Source organism: Tetrao urogallus (assembly GCF_951394365.1).
Source record: "Tetrao urogallus genome assembly, chromosome: 6".
Lineage (NCBI taxonomy): Eukaryota > Metazoa > Chordata > Aves > Galliformes > Phasianidae > Tetrao > Tetrao urogallus.
In genome coordinates, this window is record NC_136819.1 from 40784260 (window position 1) to 40801928 (window position 17669).

The 17669-nt window shown below is 38.1% G+C and overlaps 1 protein-coding gene across 1 annotated transcript; it reads right to left on the bottom strand.

The window, feature by feature from the left end:
- Window positions 1–5781: 5781 nt before the first annotated feature.
- Window positions 5782–17255, bottom strand: DIO2 (iodothyronine deiodinase 2; the record flags this gene model as incomplete). The annotated part of the gene is made up of 2 exons (XM_079536693.1): window positions 5782–6354; window positions 17034–17255. The coding sequence occupies 2 exons, from the start codon at window positions 17253–17255 to the stop codon at window positions 5782–5784; spliced, it is 795 nt and encodes a 264-aa protein (XP_079392819.1).
- Between the last annotated feature and the right edge of the window lie 414 nt (window positions 17256–17669).

Consider the following 17669-nt stretch of genomic DNA (forward strand, 5'->3'; position numbering starts at 1 on the left):
ATCCAGCATACCATAGTGAATTTTTCTGATCATGACACAAAGATGTAACATTTTCCATATCATTCCTGTTGGTGATTTCTTTTTATATTAATTCCTTATATTCACAAGTTATTTTCAGATATAAGGTCCTTTAACACTTACCATTACAAAGGTGACAAAGAGGAGAAAAATTCTAAAATATAGCTTAAATCACAAAGTGAATTCACTTCAGAAGTTGAGGACTATCTTCTATTTACATTTTTCTTACCTGTGACAGTGATTTTAGGCACCTCAGTACAGAAAGGACATTGAGGTGCTGGAGCACATCCAAAGAAGGGAAACAAGGCTTGTGAAGGGCTTGGAGAATGTGCACTATGAGGAGAGGCTGAAAGAACTGGGGCTGTTCAGTCTGGGGAAAGGAGGCTGAGGGAGACCTCACTGCTCTCTTCCTATATCTATAAGGTGCTTACACTGAGAGCGGGGCTGGTCTCTTCTCACTGGTGACAGGACGAGGGGAAATGACCTCAAGTTGCACCAGAGAAAGTTTAGGTTGGATATCAGGAAACGCTTCTTTACAGAAAGGGTTGTTAAGCACTGGAATAGGCTCCCCAGGGAGGTGGTTGAGTCACCATCTGTGGATGGGTTTAAAAACCGTTTGGATGTGGTGCTCAGGGATGTGATTTAGCAGAAGGTTGTTAGGGTAGTATGGTCAGGTCATGGTTGGACTCGATGGTCTTTAAGGTCTTTTCCAACCTGAGTGATTCTATGATTCTATGATTTTATTTTTCACATAAGTTTGCAGTTCATTATTTTTTTTCTATGTTCACTGAAGTGGAAGCTGCATGTGTAACAATTGCATTCACGAGAAATTTGACTGAGTTTTGTGTGCTATATGAGCATTTTTATGCTTTTTTCAAGAACACACAATTTTTTAAAATAGTGTAATTCCATGCAGACTCAATTGCTGTTCGAGTATCCCAATTTCTGTCTTAAATAAGGAAAGCATAAGTCTCAGCATTTATGTAGGGATTTGCTCATATTGCTTACAATCAAATCAGGGTGATGAACAATGTTATTAAATATTTTATTTAAGTTTCCCTGGTCAAATATTAATTCCACTGCACATTAATAACAAACACTAGAATAAAAAGACATAGAAGAGATACATTTTTGTTTATAGTTTATTATAATATGAGAAAAAAACAATGAAAGAAATCAAGAAAACATATTTCATGGAGCACCATACTGTAACAAAATTTTGCTGGTTCTCCTATAAAGTGTATTTTTAACATTTAAAAAATGACACACATAATCAGTACACACAGGCATCTACACCCCAGAAATGTTGTTAATGGCCCTAAAGAGATTCCCCTCCTTTCAAACACAGAGACACTAAGGTGCACAGAGGAGTGCCAGTGTAAAAGCATCTGAACACCAACTGAGTCAATTACTCTTTTGTTAGTGCTCTTCATAAACACACAAGCATTCAGGTTTCACCCCAGTCTCTCTTCTTTGAAATCTCTGCACTGGGTCCATAGGTAACTGAACATGGATCCAGCACTGACATGGTGTAGAATTGAACAAAACTGGCCAGTATTCCCTACCTGATACCTCTTATTGCTTTGGTTATAGTACTGAATGAAAGTCTGAACCATTAAACCTATACTCCACATCACAGAAAAGCCACTTTCACACCTACAGAAACATAACCTCCATCCCCGCACACCTGATACCTTTCTGAGAAGCTTTAAGGATTTTTCCACCAAGATCACCTTCATACAAATGGTAGCATTTTCTAAGTGTTCAGACAGTTGTCTAACAACATGTTTTGGAATATCATTCCTTCTTTTTAAAGGACAGGGCATGCTTTTCCTGCTGCCTTAAATTTATGTCATTGTCTACACAAGCAACAGCAAAATGCTACGGTTTTCTGTACAAAATGTTTTACATTCATTTTATACAGTGCTAAGTAATGATGCTAAGCACAGAACAACGTAGAATGATAATCCAGAATGGCTATTTACCTTGCTTAAAAAGAAAAAGTACTGGAAGATTCCCATACTAATATTGAGGTACATTATTAGAGCCTCTATTACAAACACTTGTCTTCCAGAATACTTTCAGGCACCTATTTGGCAAGCGATTGCTCAATAAGTATGTCGCACTGAAGCACCTTGGGTACTGTGGTTTAGCGCTCTCAAACAGTGAGAGTAAAAGTAAATCCAACCTCACAGTAGACTAGACTAATGATGAAACAGGATGCTAACAGGGTAGCAAACTTTCTGCCTGGATACAAAATAGCCCACAGTAACCTGACAATTTCATGTATCTGATATGCCTCCTCTTCTTTCATCAACTATAGAAAATGTATAAAACTTAATTTCAAACCTTTCCTGTATGATATTTCAGTCTTGTCAAGAAAAAGTTGAAGACCTTGTGTGTCTATCATACTTACAGAACATATTTTTTACCCTAAGCCTATTTCTTTTTGAAATATTTCCCTTGCTTACTGACTGCAAAATTTCTGGGGAAATTTAAGCATTTACAAAACCTATTTCTGTCTTGATATTCATTGAGGCTGAACCATCTTTAAGTTTTGGGCTGAGTAAAGCATTCATGTTGCCAAGAAAGAAATTAAGTTATTGTGTATTTTTTCTTGTGGAAAATCCTTGTGGATTTCCCATTTGGAGCAGCCAATTTTATAATTCTTTTATACTGTGTGATCAACAGACATCTATGAATAGCAAGATACTGCACTAAGGCAAAATAACAGAAATCCGAAAGGAAAAAGAAAATGGACTTGAAAATTAACTGGAACTTTAGGTACACAAAGAGGTATTAACTAATTGAATAACTAAGTCAGACTCCCTTCTCCAAGCTAAAGGTATGTTTTAACAGCTGTGCTAACCATTTCCCAGATAAACAGTTGAGATTTCATCTATATGATGAGGAAGAGAAGACAGAAAGTAAAGACTTGCTACTTTGAGCTTTACAAAGGATATGGAGATTTATGGAGTTTCAGATAACTAAGAATATAATAAGAAAAAGATACTGTGCTGGGTACACCAATGCATGCTTTCACTTGGACTACTATCCGCAGCTCTACTCACCTGAGTAAAAGAACAGCGTAGCAAAAACAGAAGATTAAAGAAAAAGCAAAGAATATGAACCTATACAAGAGTGTGACTTATTGTTTGGCTTACGAAAAAATAAGCCAAATGTAAACCAATAGGTAAATTTCTATGTATAGAATGTAAGCACTGACATATAAAAGAAAACTTGGGATCATTGTTTTTTATACCTTTCTAACATACAAGAGCAGGAGATAAGAATGACATCTGAGCAGCCAATTCAAATCTTAAAATGAGGTTTGATTTTAGAATAAGTACTTTGAGAAATAGCTAGGTCTCATAATTTTGGATTAGCCTCTCATAGAGATAAGGAGACATCAGTGATCACATTAGATATGACAAAACCAATAACACCTGAAAATAACAAAAATTCCAGAAGAAATTATTGCACCTTCACCTGAAGTCAGAGGTGGGACACTAGGTTAAATAAATCAAGGAGTTTGACTATGTCACTACTTATATAATACTAGGTTTTAAAAGTTCAGTGATATACCCACATTTAGGCGTGAGGACGAATAACGATCTTTCACTCTGAGCAATAAGTTACAGTAACATTAATTAATGGAAGGACAGAATGATTAGTATTATTACTGGCCTTAGACACTGCTTATACCACTTGTATACATACATATGCATACATACAAACATACAATGCATATTTATGTGCATACATACATGTATACATAAACACACACATACTCTTTCTGAGAAACTAGGCTCACCAAAAGGCCTGAAGAGCATTCTGTATACCCTTCTTCTGATGCACTTTGCCATGTTGTATAAACATGTTTATTTTCAATGGTCTCCAGAAGAAAACATAAGAAAGGGAAGTTTGAACCAGAAAATGGTAGAAATCACTCATGTTACTGTCAATATTTTAGACCTGTACTTGAAAATACATTTCCAAAGGCCTTCTTAATTGGCTAACTTGACCGAAAACCAAGCAAAAAGAAATATACAACATTAAAGAGATGTTCTAAAAATAAAAATATTTATGCATTTTTTGTTCTTTCATATGTTAGTACTAATACATCATCTTCCTCATAGTTGGCAGTTTGAGAAATTACAGGAACTAATTTGATTTTTACCCTGTTTACCTGTTACATGTTTCTGTCAAAGCTGAGAAAATACTTGATAGTCCATCTCCTCTTATGAGCTTTCATGTCTAAGCTCTAACAGCTCATTGTAAACATGTCCTTTTATCAGGCTCAATGAAAACATTTTAGTTTTTAGTATATGTAAATTTAATGTGTACTCTAAATTGACATCGTCTCTTAAAACATAATTGAAATATTCCTCAAACCCATTCCTATGAAAATTCTGCCATTTTTCACACTTTCACGTTTATTCATACTGTTTGTCCTCCCTGTTTTTCTGAGAAGACTCTTGAGAGCACTGGTGAAACAAACACAGACTACTGTCTCATCCATGAGCAGTTCATTAATTTTGAGGTGCAAACTACTTAACTTTCAGCTAAACTAATCTAGTTATAAACTAATTGCAAGTATCTAATACAGCAAAAATCAGTTTGGCTACATTTAACATGTTAAGGGACAGATAGTTTTTCATTTCAGTGAGGTAAAGTATGTTGTATAAAAGATCCCCCATCCCCAAAATGCATCTGTGTGGTCATTAAGTCAAATAAAAATAAAACTAAAATTAAAACAACAACAAAAAAAAAGAGAGAGAGAAATAAGTTATTTTTAAAAAATCTAAAAATGAAGCAACCTTTAAATTTAATTCTAGACAGAAAGAGTTCGAGGGGGAATAGAAAGAGAGAGAATGAGAGAATATTGACAAATGCACGCTGCTGCCAGCTCTGAGAACCAGGAGATGGCATCAACTGAATTTTACCTCGTGATACCAATACTATATGGCTCTTCTTGTGTTGTTACAAATAGTCCAAGTTTTTAGTTTTCAATGTGGATCATAATGGGTTTAATTGATCACCTTTTTCTTTTTGGTACAACTTCAAAGATTTAAATATCTCTCTCAGCAGGCATAGACCTACCTATTGGATGCAAACATATAGATAGAATTGCATCACTAATATGCTGTGCAGAGATGTCCATAGAGAGTACAAATACCAGCATACAATGTTTCATCTTGATCATGTGCATGCACAATGCTTTGCACGATGGTTCGCTTAGTCTCTAAACAAGAAAATCTTTACCATGAGAGGAATGCCACACTCGACTGCATTTCTACGCAAAGTCATTGCAAGACCCTGGTTCCTTCAAAATTGCTTGCGTTGGCCACAGGAAAATGAAGAAATGCTATTGATGAAATGCACAGCATTTCCCTTCCACGGACTGTCTTCCAGGCAGCAAGGCTTCCAGCTCACCCCACCATCGACGCTTCGCAAGATGGGTTCCTCCAGGAGACAAATCTTATCTCATCTCTCTTCCTGCACACCCGCAGCATGTTTCCTCTAGAGCCTCTTCACCTTTTGTGTCCCATAGGGAGTGCAGGAGTGGGATTCTTTTCTTACAATAATGGTTATGTGAGTTGGTTCATCACTTTCTTTTCCTAGTTCAACTTTGTTATCAATTGTGTTCTCCTGCAATGATCTGAAAGGCCTTATTCAAGCCAGCATATATTTTCCTTAATTCCCTTTTACATCACCTTAACGGGACACATCTGTTGACATATTTTCTGAAGAGAATGGATTTCATCTTTTGCTGAAGTTTTGCTCCAACCAAAGACGAACCTCCTGAAGATTGTAGAAAAAGGGGCCTTTACCTCCCAGGTAGGCAATTTTTTGTCTCTGCACAATGCATACTCGCTCAAATGAAACCCCATAGGCCACATTGGCATTGTTGTCCATGCAGTCAGCCACTACTTGGCACTGAGGTGGCAAGGAGAAGCGTTCCAGGAGTTGGTAAGCAGCTGCACATCGATCTTCCTGATTTCTGTGCTTCTTAACTTCAAAGGAAGAGGGGGAGATACCAGGAGCAGCCCAGCCATCTGACGGATGAGCCTCATCGATGTAGACCAACAGAAAGTCAGCCACACCAGAGAACTCTTCCACCAGCTTGCTGAAGGCAGACAGCTGGCTTGTGAACGGTGGTCAAGTAGCTGAGCCGAAATTAACAACCAGTGGCCGCTCAGAGTTGGCAAAATCCAGAAGATGGCACTTGGCCCCACAATTACCACCAACACTCTTCCAGCTGCTACCGCTACCATCATTGCGTTTGGCTATGTGGATTACACTGGAGTTTGGAGCTTCTCCTCCAAGTTTGACCTGACAACAGAACAAAGAATATTATAGAAAGTTAGCATGATTTCTTATCCAGTATCCTTTATGATTATTGTATTCAAATCAATAATTGCCTATTCAAATAGTACTGCAGTTGCCCACATGGGCACTAGCATGGGGATTCAGGATTTTTCAAGTCTTTAGAAGCATCAGCATCAAAAAGTTCATCTAGTCCACCCCTACTCACAGTACAGGAAAATGTGTCATTCTTAACATGTATACCACTGCATTATTGTTAGAAAATTGGTTCCTGGAGCTGTTTTGTCCTGTCTACCATAAACATAGCCCTGTCAACTCTTTTATGTTTGCAGACTCTAAGTTGCCTAGAAGGTAGTAGACTACCTTCTATTTCTTCCAACTTTCTTCTGTGACAATTACTTCATTAGTTCCACAAGTTAAACCTGTTTATACATTTCAGATATTTGCTTTTTCCATCATAACTGTTTTGGAAAAACAGTAAACTATTGACTAAGAGTTAGCTAATGAGTTGTTGTAGTGCGTAGGTTTCATTTTTCAGCTTTCTAGATTTTCCTCATCATAGACATGTGTACTTCACAGCCCAGCCTGAATTTAGTGCTTTGCACTTATCTCCATTGATCAGCATCCCATATTTCTGATTCTTCAGAATCATTCTGCATTAAATTCCTGATCTTCATAGCATATGTTGTGCCCCCCAACTTTGATAAATTGGAAGATTTTATATATGTGTTCTCTTCCATCCTGCAGTCCAAAAATGAAAATACTCAGAGTAGCAAACAGAAGAGACATCTCTGCAGACACACACTGAACACATTATTCTGTTTTGACAGTGGATCACTAATAACAGCGCTCTTCAAATCACTCAATTAGTAATCAAGTGATTAATTCCCTTCTATTGCAGTGCTTCTCTAGAAGATTGAAAGAAAACAGCAAGAAAAGGGGAAAGTTTTGATGACAGCTCAAGTTAGATGAAGTAAAAGTTCACTGTTATCAGATCTAATCCCAGAAGTAATTCGGATCCAACAGGCAATTGTGAAATCCAGCAGCATTTGTCTGAAATTCCCTTCCTACAAAGGCAGAACATTATCTCTCAGCTGGAATAAGGTAGTGCCTGCAGAGGGCTCCAAGATCCCTAGCTGATAACTACCGTGGAATCACATAATCTTTCACATAATCTACAGAAGACAATTAGCTTTAATGAGTTCTGCCACAGCAATTCTTATGCATCTGCCTTTAACATCAAGCTCTAGTATAACTACGCAATTACCCTTTATTATTTCTCTGTTATTGTCTTTTCCTCCTGTTGATTATGTTTAAAAGTGTTGCTTCAAAGGATACATACAGGCCAAATTCTGAAGTTCTTAATTCTTCATTCACTTCCTTTTGAAGCCACGCTCCACATGAATTCAGTAGAAGTTAACTCTGAATGAGAACTGTATAAAATGTGATTCAATTACTGAATTACAGTACATTTTTAATCTATATTACATTGTAGGGTATTCTGATGAGTCAGATATAGTAAGAAGCTGAGTTAACAGGTGAATACTTAACAAATGTATTTGCTGCTCCACAAAGATATAGAGGCAAGTACCTTGTAGATACTGGATCCTGCATTTCTCCCAAGAATCCTGACTAAACTGGGCAAATCTGCAGTTATTCATGACTCCACATTATTTCATCAGAATAGCAACTGAATCAGAGTCTAACCAAAGCAGATTTTGTAAGACTCTCCTTTTAATGACACCAGAATTTACAATTACCTGAGAAAGTCCCACAGTATGCTGGTGCAGAATATAAATATCATTTCCACTATTTTCTGTGGAGCAAATGGAGATGCAAATGTGATGCCATGTGCTCAAAGTTCAGCTAGAGAGAGAACAATGGAAATAAAAGTACACAAGACCCTTAAATTTCTTCAGGCCAAGCATGCAGTGATGACACCTCTGGAAATAAATGTGCAGCTGCACTTCAGCCAAGGGTAGTAAGTGCTGCCTCAGGAAAGCACAGCCCTCCATCTCCCCTGTGCATCATGCACTGTCTGCTAGAGCCATGGTAAGTTAAAGAAAATAGGCTTGGAAACGAACAAATTTTGAAATAAATGATTTTAAGATCTGTTGTGTGAGTGGGCTCTCCATTGAACTCAAGGAAGGAAAAAGGCTGTATTTCAATTCTTCTCGATAGAATAAATCATCTCTCTGGAGAGGCAGGTTCAGACACTCAGGCTTTAGTGTTTCTCTGTGTTACAAGAGACTCAACTCGCAGCATCTAAGAGGTGCTATACTTACTTCATTACAGGTAGTAATTACTCTTCTGCAGAGCTGTTGAACATTTCATTTCTCTCTACCATTATATGCAATAAGATAGGTAAAGCAGAAGTCTATATGGTAAAGATCAGATATAAGCAAAAAATACAAAGGTCAAGATCATCTGTAAATGATCCTGTCATTCTAAGGGTTGCATTCATCCACAAGCCAAATAGACAGTTCCACAGTTTAAGCTGACAATTTCCAAAAAATAACATCTGCACGAACTCTAGATTCCCCTTACCTAGAAAGCTTAACCATTCATACACTACAAAGCAATTGATTTTTCAAGGCTGAGTTGCCCAAAATCCATCTTTTGAGCGAAGTATGACAAGTGCTGTTGTGTGTGCTGGTGCACCCACTCACTGGATGAATAATGGACCTCAGTATTAAAGAGCATGTGCTCAATCAGTCAAGGAAAAGAAGTAATTACATGTGATTTGTCTCATAAATCACAATTGAACAACACACTTTCAATTCCTGTTATATGCCAGCACTTTTCAAAGGAGAAGAAAATAAAGGTAAAAAGGACAGAAGCAAGTACAACTGAGCAGCAAACAGAGTTGCTCAGGAGACAAACTTTTGAGCAAACTGTTTCTCTGACTCTTCAGATTCTATTTTGACAACGCTATTAAGACCAAAAATACTCTAACCAATACTAAAATCTTTAACTGAGAAACCACAGTCTTTTCCTTAAATCATATTTGTGCAGAAAAAGAGGCTAAATATTGTAAGTTCCTCATTACCAACTCTTTGCTCAGGCCTACCAAATGGTTCTTTTCCTAGGGAAGTCTGCAAACCGTGAAAGAACAGACTAACAAAACAACTCCAATTGAGCACCAACATATAAATGCCCTTCAACTACTATTTAACAGTGATTCCAATAACTGTAATGCATTTCACTCTTCTCCAACAATGCATGCTTGTGTCCCACCTACCATATTTCTTACTGTCAAAAAATAGGTAGATTTAGGAAATTAGGTAGAAATATATCATCTGCCACCTTACAACAGTTTCTCTTCATTTCCCACAGCCACGAAGTGAGTCTCATGGCCGTAGGTTACCTATCGTGTTAATTTTTGTTTCTAGGAGTGCTTGTGTTGTTTATTTTTTCCTCTTAATGAGACATCCTTGCCAAGAGGACATTCACAAGGCATTTTCTGCTCTTGTAGAAGAGTAATTAGGTCGGTGCCTTGTTCCATGCCAGTGTCAGGCACTCCAAAAAACAGCCCTGCCCAGTCGTTAATGCTCAAACACAAGCAGCGGTATCTCCACTAATTGGTCTTGATGAAGTGCTGACGTTCCCAAAGGAACTCTTTATTTCACCGGGCTCGGGAACCGATTGACACAGGATGACAATATCATCCTTGCTGATCATCTGCATTGTGGGCTTGGTTGTCTTCTTTGTTGTTATTTATTGAAAGAAAAAATAGCTCTTGGAAAAGAAAATCAACACAATGGCAAAATAAACAAAAAAGCCATGTATTCAGCCAAACTGCTTTTGAAATCTTACACAAAGGCAGGCAAAATATATATTCTGAGAAACAAACTAGCAGAATATCCCTCACACGCAATCCAGCTATAATCACGTATTTATGTGTGTGACAATTCGAGCACTGAGCTGGAGCATTTTGGACAGCAGACAGAGGTGGAAACCAGGCCACCTGTCCCTGCAAAACACACATGGTGAGCCCAGCACACGTGCACGCCAGCCTGGCCCAAAAGAACTGACTCGCATAGTTAGGGTGAATTTTGTGTTTACTTGAGAGCCCTGGTACTGCATCTCCACCTCTGAGTGCAGAGAGAGTAAAAGGGAGCAAGGCTGCTGATGTTTAACACACAGACAGAAAAATGAAGGAGACTTAGGTGCAAGAAAGAAAACTCTGTTCATAAACTACAGGCTAAAAATAGTACATACTGCTAGCTTTGTTGTTCATGCTCCATGAGAATAAAAAAAGGCCTATGGACAGAATATGACCTCTTCATTTACCTTTTCTGTTTTGTTGTTTTGCTTTTATCAGCTTTAGCATAACTCTTGAGATTCTGCGCACTGAAATATGGCTTTCGTTCCCCGCATGAGAGATTTTAAACAGTTTGGCAGACCCATTAGGCTGTGTCAAACCCCTAAAGAAAATAGGTGTTGCCAGACAATTAGCAGTCTGTGATATTAGCCATTTAAATACAGACGTGCTGTGCTTGGGACTGGAGTCCAGCAGTTGGTTATGAACTGAATCCCTGGAGTTTTTTGCTCTTTTTCATATTCCATGCTTTCCTTTGATTTGATTCCATTCAGCTAAGCAAAGCCTCCAAATAGCCTGATATTTCTCAGCACTTCATCCAAATAATAATCAGACTCTGGCTGCAGAAGTATATATATTATTATTTTAGTTTTTTCTTCTTACATGTCTCAGAGTTTTGCAGTGGCTAAAATTTACTGGAAGTTCTTGTTTGGAGTAGTGTACAGGAATGGGAACTCTTCATTTATCAGGGGGAGGTGGCAGTTTGCTTTAAGATACTTGAGTACCTGAACTGAGGAGCAGAGATTGTAATTTTCTAGCGTTACTCCAGAGTCCAGAGTCTTTATTTAGGATCAGGTGTGTGAAGCTGAGGGAGGAAAGTGGGAGACAAATTAAAAGGTCACAGTCCGGATAAAAATAACTAGTCAAACAATGTCCTCTTTATTTAAAAACTGCCAGCCCCAGAAATAAGTATGCATGGCAAAAAGAAAGTACAAAGGAGCTTTTGCCTTACATTCTCATAAAGAAAATTCTATTTCCGCTGATCAGAGAGACAATCTTCCCTATAGTTTATGATCTCCTAAAGATGGGAGCATGGCCCATGACGTTGTGTCCTCTGGGGCAACCTTACTGACTCTTACCTAAAGATACCAGAGGCCTGCACTGACAGGCTGGTTAACCAGCACTGTCTGGGTAGCAGACACACAGGAGACATTTGACATTACTTTGAATGATTATTCATTCCTCAGCTTTAGCACTGTGTGAACTCACATAGTGATTTTGCTGGAGAGGCAGAGCTTAGGTGGAAGGACCAAGTGTAATTTTTTCTAATGATGCACAATAGCTAATTGTCATATATATCTTCAGGTCAAACTGGTGCTTCCAGAAAGTTTCACAAAAACATAAGCAGTCTTTTCAATCAGTTCATGCAAGGATTTTTCCTACATAAGGGTAAAAGCAGGAAACTGTACAGATTTAGGAAATTGTTAGACCCTCAAAGTAAAGAGGGTAGGACTTGCATGCAGAGCAAGAGTCACCATGTTTCTTATCCTATCCTTTGTCTGCCTTGAATGTTTAAATTGCAAGCTCCTTGGTACAAACTCCCTGCTGCTCTTGTTTAGGACATCGTCTAGCACAAGGACTCCCTGATCTAGGTTGGTCCCTAAACACTCTTATAATAAACACGATTAAATATTAATAAAAATGACAATGTTTTAATAATAAGGACAATGACAAGCCCAAATCCTGTAGAATTTATGTTCCAAACACTGCAGGAAAGGTTTTAATTGTGGATTTGTTTTGTTTTTTGTTTCTTTCATGATTGTCTTTATTTGAAAATGTCAATGAAAACAATTCTGTTAACTCTGAAGATCATAAAGACAGTAAAAGCTTTTAAGACCACACAATGTCTAGCCCTAAACCCTGAAACTACACAACACTCACCCTTCAGGAAAGCATTTATTTCACAATGCGGCTTTATGACTGCCAACTGCAGAGAATGACACTTCCTTACCTTAAAAAAAGTATATAAATTATGTATTTCTTCCAATCAAAAAAGATCACCAAAAAGCAGAGAGATACTGGACAGCAAAAGAGCAAGTAAAATACAAGTCTTTCTGTTACCGTCACATCCTTCTTTGCGATAACGTTCACAGAATGCACTTAACGTCTCAAAAGTTGACCCTTCTTCATTCTGCCCTCTTTTGCATACATTTTTTTGGCTTTTTTTAAACAATAAATGTGCCTGTTAGGCAGGCAGAAGTAGTGAAAAGTAATTTAACTGTGCCTTCCTGTAGTTAGGAAGGTCTCGATGGGCCTGGAGCAGAGGTGGGCCTGTGTTCTGAGGCTGGGACCTTCTGCCAGAACCCGCATCCCTGTTGAGCCTGCAATGCCAGCACTCACTGATGGCTCTTTCTAAAGGTAATGGAAAGTTGTACAACTACACAAAGATACAACCCTGTCAATCATTTGAGTGCATCAGGAAGATGCCACTGAGAAAAAAATTCCTGACCCAGGGCCTCCTCTTGACAACCCACACTAAGGTGCAGAATAAAAAGGATTTCCTGTAGGGTAGCCTTACAGATCTGTGTTGGGGACCAGAAACAGAAACTGCATTGCTAAAACAGTAAGCTTGCATCAGGTACTGGAAAATAGCCCAGCGCAAGGCTTAACCATGGGCACTACTGCACTCATTTTAAAAACAGCTTAGATAACAATTTCTCACCTTTAGAATCATAGAAACGGGTTTCATACCAGTATTAAGTGAAGCACAGAATTTACTAGGTGAAAAAAAAATATATTAAAGTAAATACAATATTCTTTTCAAAACGTCTCTAGGTTTTCCTCTGAAAATTTCTAAGATACGTAACACAGTGTATGTGCTATAGGCTGGAACAGATGCTTCACTGCATTTGTATAGATGAAACCATACAATTCATGCAGAAAGTATTCTAACACACTCCCAAAACTTTTGTTTTTACTCTCTTAGCAGAGGGTGTGCATGCACCCATATCTATATGTGTCTGCAGGTATATACATGTGTGTGTATACATATGTGGAGAAATGGAAGTGGACTGTCTTCTGTAAGAGCAAATTTATATCCATGCTTTGCATTTGTGCACACACCTATGTACAGATATAGAGACAGATACACAGGTGCATATATATCTGTACACACAGAAAAATGTATGAATGTGTAACTACCTATACAAAGATGGATACAAGATTTTCTCTTCAGGAGTCAATCATCTTGTTTTTTGTAGATGACAAAGCACAGCAGTAAATTTGAAAAACAATAGCTAAACAAAAGTAGCACCCTTCCAGTTAAATAAAGTTAACATGATTTGTCTACTAGCTCTATTTATCTCTTACGACAACTAACTTGATCCTAATGACTCCCTTACTGTAATGTAAGACATGCTTGCCTCTTGGGAAAGGGTAGTGGGAGAAGGTTCCTTAAATTACAAAGATGTTCCGATGTGGACAATACCAGCACTGAGTGTGACAGATAATGAACTTCAGGGCTAAGGAAGTAAAAAGAGATACATTAATCTTTGATAAAATTCACATGAGAAATCAAAGATAAATAAGACCAGTCACTTTTATTCTGGTTGGACACTAAAATGTAGGAAAAATAAATAAAATGTCATTAAAAGAAAATATAGAAAACATTCTATACTCAAAACATCAAACTGTGCATTGTTTGTCCACTGGGGATATTAAAATTTTCAGCTGTTGTTAAATAATCTTGCCTCTTAAATAAGTGTCTTAACCGAAAAATCATGTGTAGCCATACTTAGGAACAACAAAAAACAGAACAAAAGGAAGTTCAAATTTGGGTAAGATATTAAAGTTTTTCTGCAGGAGAAAATGCATCAGTGTCTTGTTTTCAAATATACTCCAGTTATTCACAAAAAAATCTCTTGTACTCTAATTTCTAAACAAAGTCACTCAGTTCTGTGTGCTCAAGTCAGAACTCCTTTCTTAGAATAAATTCACTGTTAATCTAGAACCCAATATTTACCCACTGAATTTTCTCTGAAATGGCTTTCAGTAAATTTTCCAGCAAATACAAATAGACCATGAAGTACTTTTATGCAATATGCTGTGAAAAGTGCTCAGGAAGAATTCTGTGTAAGTCACACAAAACACAGTACAACCAAGTATAGTTACTGCCCTGATCCAGGCTTCTGCTAAGCTTTGGTCTACTTCATCCATCTTCAGTTCTGCTAATCTAGCCAAAAATCTGTGATTATCTCATAAATATTCCGGAACAGAATGAGTTCAAGCACCTGCTTAAGTACTTTGCTAATACCTGGCTACAGCTAGAAAACTGAAGCAATAAGCAATAAAAGTTATGACACAGACTGCATTTAGCTTTACAATTTAGTATCTTGATTCCATAATATTTTCATTTCCTACCTTGGCTAAGATTAAGATATGAAAACTGGAAAGTATTTTTCAGGACTGAGAAAAATATATTTTAAGGAAAAGATGCTTCATAGGACAATCCAATATATGTCACTACTTCTCAAATTTTTTATACTCTTATGTCACATAGAACATTGTACACTTCCTATTTTTTCACCTCTACCAACTTTTAGTAGAGATTACTCTCCTCCTTCAGCTAACATTGCTCCATTTATTTGTCACCTCTATAATTCGATCTCTACAATTATCAACCTCTCTGTATCAATCAGCATTTTCCAATAACTTTCTAGCCTTGTGGCCCATAATTCTGTGAAGTAAAAAGGACCCTTTCCATTATCTGTCAGTCAGTTAGTTTTGTCTTAAGGACAGCTGTCACGAATGCATTATTTACATTTTTTGGAATGAGGTGAGAAAATTTAGTTACATTTATACACATTTTTTCTGCTGAATTCATTCCAGGGACTGTAGATATTGATTGGCGTGAGCAATCTATGTCATTTAATGACGATAAGGAAGATATCTAAGTTCAAGGTACGCATTTCATTGCCAACACCAAAAACAGCACAAAGCCCCCCTAACCACAACTTCCATCGTTGACGCTAACAGTACTGAGGAAAATATAAAGTACTACTTTAAGAAAAGTACGGTTTTAAGCAAAACAAGACCGGAAATATTTCACGACTATGCGACTCCCTACCTCTCCACACCTTCTGCAGAACTTGGGTCACATACAGGTCAAAATTTTGAGAAGTGGAAATTTGGCTGTTTCAGAGTTGCACTGTTGACATCCTTGTGAGCCTTGTCCAAGTCATACATTAACTGTCCTGTCTTGCCTCATCTTTAAAATGGTAACAATAGTGTTCACCAACCCATTTAACAAGGCTGCTGAAAAATCTGCTTCTTAATGTTTGTGAAAAGACTAAAACCAGAAATTAGAAGGGATGGGAGAATAATGAACTTCAGTATTCAGCATTACTTTATTTGGATAGCCAGCTGGCTGATTCCTAGTGTGGCAATAAGAGGTTGACCCATTTGGCAAAGACTAATGTTATTTATATTTGTCTTATACTGAAAATTAACATCTCTGTGGCTTTGGTTTCAGACTAAGCAGCTTGTATTTTGTATCAAAAAGCCAGCAATCACCAGCACCACCAGCTCTTCACTTCTTTAGGTAAGAGTAAATACTGAGAGGATGTGAAAGGGGTCTAGGGGGTGAGAGGATACAAAAATAACTATTTCAAAAGATACAGAGCAATTGTTTGGATAGGACCCCGATGACCTCATGACATCACTAGGTGTGTTAAATTAGAAGGTTTAAATAAGACAACACATTAACAGACTAAGTACTGTTTTGGAAGCCACAGGGCTCTGAATCCAGCTCTTCTACTTACTAACTGGGTGGCCTGTTAAAGAAATTTCATCTTTTTGTGTCCACTTTCTCAATATATAAAAGGGAGTTATAAGCACCGCATCAGACCTGGGCAGTACCAATGGGTAATGTTTGTACAACACTTTAAAGGGGAAAAAAAAAACATGTTGCATAACTGCTATTAGCATTATTAACTTAAATCACCAGGCAGCTATCCCTCAGTCAGTCAAGTTCATTTTTAATCTCTGACACGTCCTCACTGCTTTCAGGAGGAAAAAAGGCTCACTGTTTCACTCTATGCTCAGTTTTACTATTACCTGAATTCTTCCAATCTAAAAATTAATACATTCGTAAGAGAAAACAGTGGTGTAATGACAAAGATTCGGTTTTATCTTTTACACTGATTAAAGCAATTCTATGTTAGGTAAAGAACATTTGATTATCTAGAGCTCTATCTCAAGATGCACTGTTTGCATAACGCCTGAGGATCTCACATGGCAAACGATTGACAACTTAAAAGCATTTAGAACGTTGTACAATTACTCTTATGTGCAGATCTCAAAGTACTTTATAAACATTATTATTTGCACTGGCAGGGAAACTGAGGCACGGCTAAGTGATATGGCAGAGGCTGTACAGAATGAGTGGCAAATAAGAGCCAACAGCTCTCCAGTCTCTCAGCTCCAAACTACAAGCACTGCTCCCTTCCACTTTTACCTCTCCCACCAAACTTAACTTCAAATAGGGAACTCTGTGCAGCGCACGGTGTAATTCCCTTCTTTGCTGGCAACAGGGATGCCCAGCGCAGCTGCCCACCCCACCGTGCCGGTGCCGACCCGCACCCACCTGCTTGTAGGCGTCCAGGAGGAAGCTGTTCCAGACGCAGCGCAGCCCCTCCGAGGTCAGCATCCTCCGCCACTCACCGCGCGCAGACTTAGAGCGGCTCAGAAACAGCACCATGTGCTTCAGGAGGATCACAGAGTCATACAGCGCAAGGAAGAGGCAATTGGAGAAAAAAACCGGCAAGATCTGAAGCGTGATCAGCAAATCCACACTTAACAGACCCATCTTCCTTGCTGCTTCTCTTCTGCCGGATGAATTCAGCTCCCTTTTTTGCCCCGTGCTCTCATTTACAGAAGCAAAGTAAAAAGCTTGTTAAAAGCCTCATTAACCTCTCTGCGTCTCATTCTTCAAAATGAGCAGAGATGGTTAAATATGAGCAAGCTGGTTAAAACCATAACTGCATGATACTCGTTCAACTCAAAGTTGCTTAATTTTCAGAAAACTAAGATGTTAACAGAAGTTCTTCCCTTAACTAGGAGATCTCCTGATTTTGCTGAAGAGAGAGGCAGCTGTGCTTCCAGCTCCCTGCAGATACCAAATTTAAGCTGAGATTGTTAATTGTTAACTTTCCAGCGCTATCCCATTGTTTCTCAGCTATTTAAGCACTGAACAGACCTCCCACTCCTGTGTCAGTAAAGC